This window comes from Gallinula chloropus, assembly GCF_964237585.1.
Source record: "Gallinula chloropus genome assembly, chromosome: 2".
NCBI lineage: Eukaryota > Metazoa > Chordata > Aves > Gruiformes > Rallidae > Gallinula > Gallinula chloropus.
Genome location: NC_140086.1, coordinates 55,685,755 through 55,698,404, shown reverse-complemented (window position 1 = coordinate 55,698,404; position 12,650 = coordinate 55,685,755). Strand labels below are relative to the sequence as shown.

At 42.5% G+C, this 12,650-nt stretch overlaps 1 protein-coding gene across 1 annotated transcript in view; it reads right to left on the bottom strand.

Annotated features, from left to right (window-relative positions):
* Positions 1–12,650, bottom strand: part of RAB31 (RAB31, member RAS oncogene family) — a gene marked incomplete at its 5' end in the record, with an annotated part of 62,987 nt that overhangs the window by 23,934 nt on the left and 26,403 nt on the right. Inside the window, 2 exons of the mRNA XM_084260861.1 lie at positions 8,251–8,332; positions 10,650–10,729. Of these exons, the coding sequence (XP_084116987.1) occupies positions 8,251–8,332; positions 10,650–10,729 (162 nt within the window). The remainder of the gene's footprint in view (positions 1–8,250; positions 8,333–10,649; positions 10,730–12,650) is intronic.

The window sequence follows — 12,650 nt, the reverse complement described above, 5'->3', positions numbered from 1 at the left end:
ATAATTTGGGCATGTAGCCTCAGGATTTGTTGGGGGGGGGGGTAACATCAAGTGATAGATTTCATCTGGCATCTAAGTTTATACTCCTATTTGGATAAACCTGACACTCAAGATTTCACATTTTACATTGGATAAAGTGACCAAAATGGGATTAAAATACATCTTAATGCAATCTCCTCTCCTCGTAGACCATAGAAAAAAAAAAGTACTTTGAAATTGCTTAATAACAACTGACAGTACACCAGCAGCAGCTATAATTGGTTATCACAGTACCAAATATCAAGTAATCCCCAAATTGAATCCCCTCTGTCATTCTTTTGTACAGTCTAATAAACAAACACTATGATGATACACTATGTCCCAGTCATAACAAATCACTGTTGTCCACAAGGAAACAGGAAAAGACTCTTCGTAACACAATGTGAATCAAGGGAGGGTTGAAAAATTCTAACTGACTAAGTTTCGTGATCTAACAATAGACTCTTAATGAACATATTTTATGAGCATGGATCTTCCAATACCACAAACATATGAGTGAAAATATTATGGAAATAATTGTTTGGTGCTTCCCCTTCCCCCCCCCCCTTTTTTTTTCCCTTTTAAATCAGTGTCCAAAAGCAAAGCCATCTTGATTTTTTTCTGGCCTAAGTAGCTGGAAAAAGTGTCTCACACAAAATTAATTAAAGGGATACAAAATACTAATGTGCACATTTTTCACCTGCCAAGGACCAAATGTGGGACAGACACTCAAAACAAGCGACACACAAAAAATTCAGCCCACAAAATGAAATCTCGCTGGGCTACCTTCTGTATTATAAATTATAATGTCTATAACCTTGATTTTATAGCTCAGTATTTCTGTATGCAGCAATTCCCAGGAAAATTAGGAGAAACAAGAGCAGTTTGAGGTTTGGCACAAGCACAGCTCTGCTTCATGAGAAGGGCCACCTAAAACACTCGGGTAACCACTCCTCGCTCTGTCACACAGACAACCAGGTCATAACCCCAACTTTCCAGGGTGTCAGCCCCTCCATAACCCACAGCTGAGAGCAGCCCTCTGGCAGATGTTACCCCTACCTGCAGCCAGCAGCAGCCCACATCACCTAGGGCTAACAGGGAAACACAGACCCGACACCATTGTCTATCCGCTCCCACCTTCACAATAACCACAGTCCTAACCCATTTCAAAAGCTGATCAAGATCCAGCCTAAAACAATTTAGGGTTTGGGGCTTTTTTCATGATACTTCTAGGATTAAAAATATTCTGAATTCCTAATTACTGAATTACTTGCAATGTACTTGCATCCTGACTTACTAAAATTCAAGCATCAATGCTTGCCTTTAGCTGAAACAGTCTTAATTTTGCCAGTCTGCTAAGCCAGGCTCTTCCAGTCTGAAGCTAAGGTAATGGGGAGAAAGCAGGACCTAACCACACACCCTTGTGGTTCATCATCTCCACCACCGAGGAAGCAGCAGCGAGGCCACGTGAGCATTACGAAATTTCCTCTGAAAGCAAGTCCCCTTTTTCTCTCAGAATCGGACTAGAAGCTGCCCAACCTTTACAGCTGTACAGCACAAGGGACAAATTGACACTTAGGTGGTGCAAATGCAAGTTCAGCTTAACCAGAGTTGCTCTGGTTGGTTGCAGGGGTATTTGGGGATTCTGCAACCCCTCGTCTGGCCAGCCCACTGAAGTTGACACAAGCTTTGCCTTTGCAAAGGGCAGAAAAATGGAAGGAGCCAGCTGTTAAGGAATTTATCACCTACTTGAAAGCTCTGTAGTGTTTTGCTGTCTGTTTCCTGTGTATCTCATCAAGGAGGGGTATATTTGATTGTAGGCAATGCTTTCCACATTTCCTCTCTACTAACAGTACAGAATGGGGAAGGAGAAAAATCCACAGAGTAGCCATATCACAATCCTTGGAAGGGAAAAATGAATCCAAGGGAATACACCCAAGCTATGGCAGTGAAAGCCTCTTAACCATGTCTTAGGCAACAGTGATTCAGAACCCAACACAGAGGCCAAATAAATACAGAAATAAAGAACTACCACTCCCACCTATTTATATAGAGGCTGACAAATGCCACTGAAGACAGTCTGGATTTTTTCAATCTGCCAGGCACACCAGGGAACACTAATTCATGTCAGCGGCTTCTTGCACCATCCTGCTAGACCCTAGCACTGGCTTATTGCCACAGCAGGGCTGTCTCCTTCAAACTCCATAGCCAAGAGGAAAAAAAAGACAACAACAAAACCAGTAACACCTTCCAGCCTGCCCTGCCTCCTTAACTGGGTTGCAGTTACCATCCTAAACTGTAAAGGACACCACTTGTTCTTGCTGCAAAAGGGTTACAATTCTGCCTACAAGCGTGGCTGGAGAGGGTAAGGGTGCACAGACTAAGCAGAATCAGACCGGCGCTCAGTGAGCGTAATTCACCTTCTCGTGTCAAGGGCTGAATTCAGCCAAGATTTCTCCACATGGTGCCTTTTCAAGCATCTGCAGGTGCACGGCAGCACAAGATTTGCTTCCTGTCAGCTGTGATCATCTGACTAAGATTTTATTCCCATCCTTGAGATTCTGGTCTCTGACTACACGTCTGAGTGGGTGAGACGAAACCACTTGGCTCCTCTCAAGGTCAGGGACTCTTACCTTCTTTACCTGGGTGCCATTAATGGCAAGGACAGCCACAGCTTCTTGCTCTCTACTAGCCACTTACACGTGTGGGCAGTGACATAGCTTTGCTTCCTTCGCATTCAATTACACATCTCACCTTTCCAGGCCCTTCAGGCACCTCAGTCCCCACACTCAGCAGTCCATTCCCAGCCCCTCCACAGATAATTTTGGGTCTCCTCTTTCTCTGGTCCTTGGACATTCCTGCCACACCACCCCCTCAAACCCCTTCCGCTCTGTCCACAAAGCCACCTTAAGTACGTTCCTGCTCACGCTTTGGTCCCTATTCCTACAACCCAAACCACTGAGGTTCTTGCAGTGAAAAACATGGTAGGCCAGTGCCAGAAACACATTATTACCAGAGTGTTTGGGAGATCTGCCTTAACTGCTCCCATAGATTGGGTAAGCAGCCACGGGGAGAAGAGCCAGATGTTGCCACCACTGTGTGTGCATCACACGAGCTCATTGAAGCAGCCTGTGCACCACGAACAGTACCTATTCCACATTTTAGGAGCCTCCACTTGCCTAAATATGGGCACCCACATGCCCTGTTCCTGTCACTTTCGATGCAGCAGCTGACAACAAACAGAAAACCAGGGTGGAGAAAAGCAAAGGCAAAACCCAGAAGCATCAAACAGATTATCCTGACACATAAGCTTCTCGCACAAGAAGCAGCACTGGGAGGGATACCAAATTCCTGACGTTCTCAGCTGGCAAAGAGCAGATGGAAAAATGTTATGCATGAAAACCACTATCAGATAGCATTTAGCATTTTGTAACCTTGAGTAGCTTCCCCTACATGATTGAAGGCTGAGATACTAGTTCTCAGGATTTGCAAGCTGAATAAATCAGGAAAGATCTGTCTGTCTCTGACCTACAGGGTTTGTTTTTTTTTGCTAGGTAAATTGAAGAAGATACATATAAGAATAAGCATGTTTCTCAAATATCTAAGAAATCCTAAAGTGCCCAACATTTTGGGATAATATTTTGAAGATATTTTAAATAAGCAGAAACCAAACTTTTACAGCATCACAGAAGTGACCTGTGCTTAACCCTTCCAAAGTAAAAAAAAAAAACCCACTCCAAAACATATCCATGTGCATCTCAAATGATTTACCATGCTTTACGCTCATTCTAAAAATAGTGAAAGTGACGTATTCACTTACTAGCTTCAAAGCCACTGGTGCTCTCACAAATATACATATTACCAGATCACCTATTAACTTTGCAGCATGCAAGCAGTAGCTCGCTGCAGGGAGGTCCTTAACACCACATATACAGAACGACTTCCACCCTGTGCTGTGGGCTACCGTCAGCCACCTATGTAAAACCACAGAGCAAAATTCAGGTCACGTCATGACTGCAGAAATAATTCAAGTTGTTGATAGTCAGTGTTGACTCCTCTGGTTTCAGAGGAAGCATCCATAAGCTCAGTGATTAGGTTGCTCAGCTTGAGGGAAATGTCCAAGTCAGGGTGGCAGCAAGGGCATGTCTTCCTCTCAAGGAGCATTTTCACCCCCTACCTTGTGACACCATCACTGAATCACCAGGACAACTAGAAAATGCAGAAAAGAGGGGCCTATCGAGCACTGTAGATACCTCATCAGTCAGCTTTTTCCTGGAGACAGAGCAGCTTAAAAAAAAAACAACCCACAACTCGAGGTAATTCCTATCAAGGTTTAAATTGGGCTCAAGAAATTGAGGCCCCTTCTATTAAACAAAATTAAAAATCCCAGAGTTCAACACAGTAAATTTAAAAAGGACAGAGATAAATTTTCCTGCCCTAGAAACCCAGCCCTCAGGCTCCCTCACTATTTGCTACAATATTCCTCAGCAAGAGGGAAAGCTGGCAGCTACCCAAGGCATTCAGACAAGGCATTGTAATTAGAAGCTACTTAGGGCAGCAGGAACCAAAATATATGCTAATAAAAACATCATTAACTAACTTGTGAAGAGACTCTTCTTGGGGGATAGAGTCCTTGCTAACAATAACGTAATTGTGGTGCATTTAAGTCCTGGAGACCACAGCAACAATCTAAGGCTGATGGGGGGAATAAGTGAGACTGGGGGGGTGAGGGGGGAAGGTAGTGGGATGAAGGGAAAGTGACTCTGAGAAACAGATTAAAGCAAGCTTGTCTGATAGCACACCAACACAAAGCAACCAGGTCAGCAGAGATGAGTACTTCGGCACAGGAAAGCAGGGGGATTTTGTTAGGCATGCTGCCAGCTTCATGTCCTCCCTACCTCAAATAAAGGAAAAAGAAAAAAAAAACCCAACAACCTCAAGATAAAAGAACTAAGAAGATCTCTCCTTTTGTAATCAAGTACAATGTGAATTTTCCTTGGTGAGAGCTGCTGGAGAGCCACGTACCCCTCTCCAGAATCTCTTCCGAGAAGCATGCTGGGCATTCACTCCCAGCAAGGCAGGCTATGGCAAATGCTTTTCATCTCCATTTTCCTGCTGCATTATCCTCATTCTGCAGAAGTGACATTTGAGCGTTAGTTCCCACAAAATGCCATTTCTGGTTCCTTCTCTACTCTGCCTACAATTCTGAGTTTCCTGACACAAAAGAGAGAAAATATTTTATCTATTATCCATATGAATCAGAGGTTCTTTGTTCTCCAGCACCAACCTCTGCCTGGCTGACCTGTATATTAAGGTTCTTCAACTGACTCAGATGTTCCCACAGGCTTTCAAACCCATCAAGGAGCAGCATTTCCGAAGGCTTGACATGTGACAAGAGGCTGTGTGAAAGCTGGCTTAACACCTCAAGGGGGTGCTGAGCTTCCAGCTGGCTTCTCCAAGCACCCAGGACACTGCTGCTTTTCAGAAGCAGCCACATGAATTTCCAGTTTCTCCCAGCTGACTGGAGGTGGCTAGGAGGGTACACTGGCTCTCACAGAGCATGGCTGAAGTAAGAGCTCACAAATAAATATTAAGTCGTTCCTCCACACTCTTCAAGCTGGCAGTTTCACGGTTTGATGCCCAGAGATACTCAGTTTTCGGGAGAAAACTCGTGAAAAAGGAGCATGGAGGTGTCGATGCTGTTGTTTCTGCCTGCCTGCTCTACCACGGCTAAGGTTTGAGCTTAACTCTTACAGTGTAAGTAAGGCCTTCAGTGAGTTAAATCTCACATGGGGCTTTTCTGCTGTGAAGGCTCCACATCAGCATGTAGACACAGCAAGAGCTGGCACAGCTGGGAAATCACAGAGCACCCTGAGTCCAGAATAAGCACATACAAGTCCGATGCTTGGCCTTGTGTTTAGGAGAAAGAAGCCAAATGAAGGCGATGTTGAAAGAGCAGGAAATCCTAACCACTGCTATCAGCTGTAGAGACAACAGGGGCATTGACGAAACATCCAGACTTTAGCAAGTAGAACGTGGTGCCTCAATGATAAATTGCAAAGAACAAGGGAAGGACAACAGCTTTCAAAGCAGAAACACCACTCAGCAGACATTTATTAGTATACTGTGAAAACCAGCAACGGGTCCAGAGGCTGGGGTAGGCTGGAGCTTTGGGTGATCAGTGTTGTTCAGAGGATAACAAGAAAGAAATAAACAGGGGAAGACTTTGCTCCTTCTGATCTGTTATTTAAGAACAACACAACACAAAGCAACCAAAATCCCAAATACAAATTAAAGTGAATGAGCTTTTGAGAAGCATCATGTGTTTAGCTGTGAAACAGGGATGTTCTAGGCCAGAGAACAGCCTGGAACAGTATGCACCTCAGCCCGGGAAACTTGTCTGCCACAGTAGCTAGCACTCAGCTTTAGTTTACTGTATCACCCCAGTTTCCTAGAGACCTCGTGAAGAATTGGGAATACACTTGTGCAAAGACAAGAAAAAGTTGGCCCCTGGCCTAAAAAAGATTGTAACTCATGATTACACATTAGAACCTATGAGATAACTTACTTGTCTTAGATTCTGAGCAGTTTAATAATGTTTTGGGTGGTCACTGCTCAGCATTGCTGGAAACAAAACAAACCAAAAAAAAAGAAAGGAAAACAGATGTCTGAAAAGCGACAAGCTTAAAAAAAACTGAGAGGAAACATAAGGGACTAGATGGAAGGATGGATTTTGTGTCCAAGGGTCAGAGCTCAGTAACAGATTTCCTGCCTCAAATGAGGCCTCATTTAGTTCAGTAAGTGCAACTTTATTAATATTCACCTACTTAAAAAAAAAAAAAACCAAGAATTTGAGAGTCTTAGGACTATGTGGGAAAATAGACTAATCCTTAAATCTAAATGTCAAGAGCTGTGTTGTGTGCCAAATGCTAAAATGAAAAAAAAAAAAAACCCCAAGAGAGCAGAGTGGGGCAGGAGAGGGAAAAGAGAAAGAGAATAAGCCAGGAACCTTAAACCATGGGAAAGAAAACTGAACCTTTGCTACTTCTTGCAATAATTAGTCAGTTATCTGCTCCAGACCATGCAGAAATGGAACAAACAAGAATCAAGGGAAGGAATTATGCTATATTTCAAACATGTTTTTCAAGATCTGTTTTCCCATCATAAATAACACACTGAATCACTAAAAGTCAACAGATTTCATCAAGGCCACTTTACATCATGCTGTGCATTGTAAATAAAAGCACAAGCATTTCCTGTACTCGCCAGCAAAAATTTTCATTGCCCACAATTCACATACAAGGTATGGAGAATACAGTGGGGTGTATGAGGAGTCACAGCCCCAAAAAGCATCTCACTTTACCCCACCTTAACATGAGCATACCTACATTCTTCGACGAACAGAAACTGCAATTTCACAAGAAAGTCTGAAGATACTTTAAAAGGTGTGCATGGGGTTTCCCACTTCTTTCACACTTCTCAAGACAAATGTGAGCACATGTTAAGAGAACTCCACAGTTCTACAGCCTGTTGCTGCTAACTGCTGCCACTGAGGCTACTAAAAGAAACAAATGATCAGCTAGGCTTACGTACAGTCAGTATGAACTGATGCCCACAAACTCCACTATGGATTTTTTTTTTATTTGGAAAAGCCAAAGGAAAAGCTACTTCATTTGAGCAATTCACTTCACACACTTGAAAAATCAAGATGAAAACCCTAAGTAGTTCAGGTTGCCAGTACTGATTTCCAATATAATAACAGCAGACACAATTTGTACCCAAATTCAATGTTCCAACTCAGGGCAACCCCAGACTCACCGACTAAACTCAGGCCACCCACCAGCCCACGTGCTGGAAGTCAAGTGCTTTCCAACAGCAACGAAAGCTGACACACATAAACCTGACAAGACCAGAGGGGAGCTGGACACCACTTGGGCACTGCCCAAGCTGTCTTGAGGAAAGTGGCTGACAATTCACATCAGGCTTTTATGGCTTTTTCTTCTTTTTAGGTAAGTGGTAATTTTTCATGTAATCTGCATTTTCCCCACCCACGAAATGGGAACCTATAGACTTGGTGACCGCTGACCACCTGCTTTGCAGAGCCTTGCAAAGGCTCAGTAGGTTTACCCTTACACAAAATCTTCTGAAGATCTAGAACAGGTTTAGAAAAAAGTATGCCAACGTGTTAAAAGAGACCAGGATAACAAAGACGTACTGCAAAGTAATACTCACCCGCTCCTGACCAGCTGTGTCCCAGATTAGAAATTTATGAAGCTCATTCCCACAAGGCACAGTTTTAGTCATGAAGGATGCTCTGAAAAGAAGAAAGCAGCAGAAATGTGTAACATGACCAACACTGATTATGCAACCTATGGACCTTAGCCAGCTCTGCTGGGGGAAACTCCCAAAACCTTGATAAAAAGACTACAGAGGCAAAAGTTTCCCTCTTCTCAGCTAAAATACATGATACCTATATATGCATTCTAAAAGAAGGGAAAAACCTCTGAAGTTCAGAGGGCATTTGTGCATGGGTCCAGGTACACAAATGCTCCTGCTGTTCACTTATAGCTTCTGCTGGTAGCTAGCTCCATCTTCTCAGTGATACGGACCTGAGAAAAAGGCATTAGCCAGCATCATACCAGGCAACAAATGAGGTAAACCAAGGAGACTGGATCACCAGGGAACAGAAAAGTCACCTGTTGGAAAGCACGTGGTGAACAAATGGAAAAAAAGTTCTTCTCCTCCTCAGCTCAGATGAAGAAATCTTTGTGACTTATTTTTTGTAGGAAATGCAATGTGTCTGTTTTCTTCTTTTATGAATGAGGGTTACAAGTTTATAGGGTTTTTTCTATATAACAGCATTTCAGTTGAAAACTGGCTAGGATTGACTAGCAAACTCTGGTAGATTTTTTTTTTTTCCCCAACCTATCTGGACACTGCTGAACAATTTGGGGCTTGGACTCGACAGTCTCCTGAGGTCCTTTCCAACCCCTACGATTCTGTGTAATTTTAGCTGTGGTAACCTTTTTCCTGGACCATAAACTTGCATTTGATGCTACATACTGTCATTACAAAAGCACTGAATCAGATGACATTTGACTGGTCAAAACATTTGCTGAGAAAGATATACCAGAGTTCTCCACTATAACCATCTATGACTTCCTTGGATTTAACAATGCTGCATTGCTTATAGAAATACTAAGTAAGGCAAAAAAGAGCCCAGCATTTTCTTTGGTTATTTTCAGGGTGTGTGCTTCCACTTGTCACTCGCCTTCTCAAAGCATTAAGCAATGCTTCAGAGCTTCAAAAACAGGAACTTTAAAGCTGCAGCAGCTACTGTAGGTTGTAAGGGTTGTATATTTAAAACATTTGATTAATTTGGGAGAAAATGAAAATAGAAACCTTATCTGTATAGACTAGCAATATCACCTGCATGCAAGATAGCCTTCACATTTTAATCCTCAAATAGAAAAAGATTTTCTCCCTGTTACCATAATTATGAAAATTAAAGGGATTTTTTTTCCATTTGAGCAGAAGACATTTACTTAGTAACAACAACTACTTGGGGAAAAAGGCTGCTGATGATTTAGAAGTAAAGAACCACTCAAGTTCCCATCAATTCCTTCACTGCCAACAAGTGTTCTTCAGTCAGCAACGTTAGTCATTACAGGCTTCCTTTCTCTCAGTCCATTTTTCTGTATTCATTACATTCAGGAGTCCAAAATTGCCCCAGAACTTCAATGTGCAACTTCCAGCTGAGACTCCTTCATGCATCAAAAGGCAGAGCTTTGGAAGTTATGCCTCACCCTCTGAACAACACACAGCAATCAATGAGTCTCTTTCACAGATGATGTAAACCAGTTCTAACACACAAGCCAGAGCAGCTCTTCCCATCCAACTTACTCCTGTGTGAACATTACTTATTAGCTTCCTTTTCCATAAGAGATCAATTGAATGGCTTGAAAGCAACCCTGAAGAGAAGGACTTTGGGTTGTTGGTGGACAAAAAGCTTAACATGACCCAACAATGTGTGCTTGCAGCTCAGAAAGCCAAATGTGTCTGTCCTTGGCTGCATCAAAAGAAGCATGACCGGCAGGTTGAGGAAGGTGATTCTCCCTCTCTGCTCCGCTCTCATGAGACCCCACGTGGCACACTGTGTTCAGCTCTGGGGTACCCAGCACCAGAGAGACTGGAGTGAGTCCAGATGAGGGCCATGAAGACAACCAGAGGGCCGGAGCATCTCTCATGAAGATAGGCTGAGAGAATTGGACTTGTTCCACCTGGAGAAGAGAAGGCTTTGGGAAGACCTTATAGCAGCCTGCCAGTACCAAAAGGGGCCTACTGGAAATTTGAAGGAGGCACTGTTTACAAGTGCATGTAGTGATAGGATGAGGGGTAATGGCTATAAACTGGAAGAGGGTGTATTTAGACTTAGATATAAGGAAAGGTAGCATGACTGAAAGCCATGAAAGGAGACTAAGGGGTTCAGTGACATTGCTAACCCAGAGGAAGAAAAACCCCAAAACATACAGTATTCAGAGCCTTGAAAGTGGGGAAAAGTTAGGAGCTCAGCAGAGGGCAGTGAGTTGAAAAATATATAGAAGAAAAAAGATACTATGTGCATTACTTACCCAATAGTAGGACTAATATTGTGGTCAAAGTGGTCCTGGACAAATCGACAAACGATGCTTGATTTCCCAACCCCAGTATCCTGAAAATAAAGAAAAGCATAATGGTGAGTTCAGGAGACCCTAGATAGTCAAATATTAATTTGTGAAATTAATCCTCTCTACTGGCAAGTTTAACATTTCAAAAGAAAAGCGAGTGCATGGATTTTCCTTCTCAAACATCAGCAGTGTGAATGAAGCAACCTGGTCCCCTTCCCGAAACTCCCTTCTCTTCAAGCCTTGGATTGTTTTGGGTGGATTTTATATTTATTTATTTCAAGGACTGCAGTACTTCAAGCATAATCATTTCCTTCTACAAGGAAATCCCATGCTTTCAAACACACAGTGCATTACCCAGAAAAACCAGAGAAACAATTTCATCCAGACCTGTGGCAAGGACAACCCAAGTGTTCTCCCAAAACAGGTTACTAACATCAACCTCTTGGTACACCAACAGCACTAACCCAGTAGAACTAACCTTCCCATGATAAGACAAACAAGCCTGCTTACTGGAAGCTTTGCAGAGGCTTCAGGTGGTTTTGAAAAGGCAGGTTCAGATTTTTTTACTGAAAGAGTTGCCAGGGCCTGGAACAGGCTGCCCAGGGAGGGGGTTGAGTCACCATCCCTGGATGTGTTTAAGAAAGGGTAGATGAGGTACTTAGGGATATGGTTTAGCATAGGACAGGAACAGTTGGACTCGATGATCTTAAAGGTCTTTTCCAACTTTGTAATTCTGTGATTCTGTGAATCCAAAAAGCTGGATCCCCAGAGATGTGCAACTATTCCTGTGTGAGTAGTGTTGCTACTGGACTGCGGTGAAACAGCATTATTTCGAATGCAACACAACTTGCTCTCTATACTGCAGTGTAGCAAACTGCTCCCATTTGCAGGACTAGTCTTTCCTTACCTCCCCCTCTCCCTCCCCCAAAATCAGTAAGGAAAAATAACAGCAGTACAGTACTAGAACAAAATTGAAAATAAATTCTGGGTTGGGGAGGGATGGTGGGAGAAAAAACTTGACATTACTCAGAAACACTACTTTAGGCTTTTAAGATATGAACAACTTTCCCCCCCCAACCCTAAAGGTGCATTTTTCAGTTTCTCTCTGCTATGCCACGAAGCCTTGGATGGCACATAGAACATAAATTACACACAGAATTATCAAGGAACAGGAACAGCAATATCACCGTGTCTCCCACAGAATTGCAAAGAGCCTCCTTAGAGACAAAAAGGATGCCAGGAAATTGATCCTGACCTTTCTGAGACATTAACAATGACAGCCCAGGGTCCAATCTAACTCATTAAAAAGTCAATGGAAAGTTTTCTATTAATTTCATTGGAAGTAATTGCAGAACTACCAGATTGCACCTGGTAACTCCATTTGTATCCACGTTTTAAGACAGTTGACTAATTTACATAAACTTCTCCAAAAGTGCCAAGATAATAGTTTATTGAGAGCACTACACACATAACTGCATATCTTAAAAATTAAAAAAATCCATTACCTTTCCTGTAATCAATTTTGCACTATTTTACCATCTTTTTGAATATTAAAGAAAGAGAATGCCTGAGGTTAAGATTTCTTTTTACCATGTTTAATGAAACTGTAACGCCACTGCAAATGAATTCTTTATAGACAGCATTTATTAGAAAACCATCATTTAAACTCTCATATTTAATTCAAGCCTGTCCTTAGTCAGCTTAAAAGCCACAATAAATGCTCATGCTGCACAGACGGTTGTTTATCTACTGTGTCCAATCAATAAGAAAAGAAAGATCAAAGTGAGGAGCAGTGTTTAAAACCAGCCCCGTAGCCTTTGATCGATAGCAGCAACACATCCTGTTGCTATTCCCAAATTTTGCCTTCATTATCGATTCCAGCTGACATCTCTGTGTAATTACTAGACCAGGATGGCAGAACACATTAAGAAAAAATTAATAAAAAATCAGAAATGAGGTCTCTGC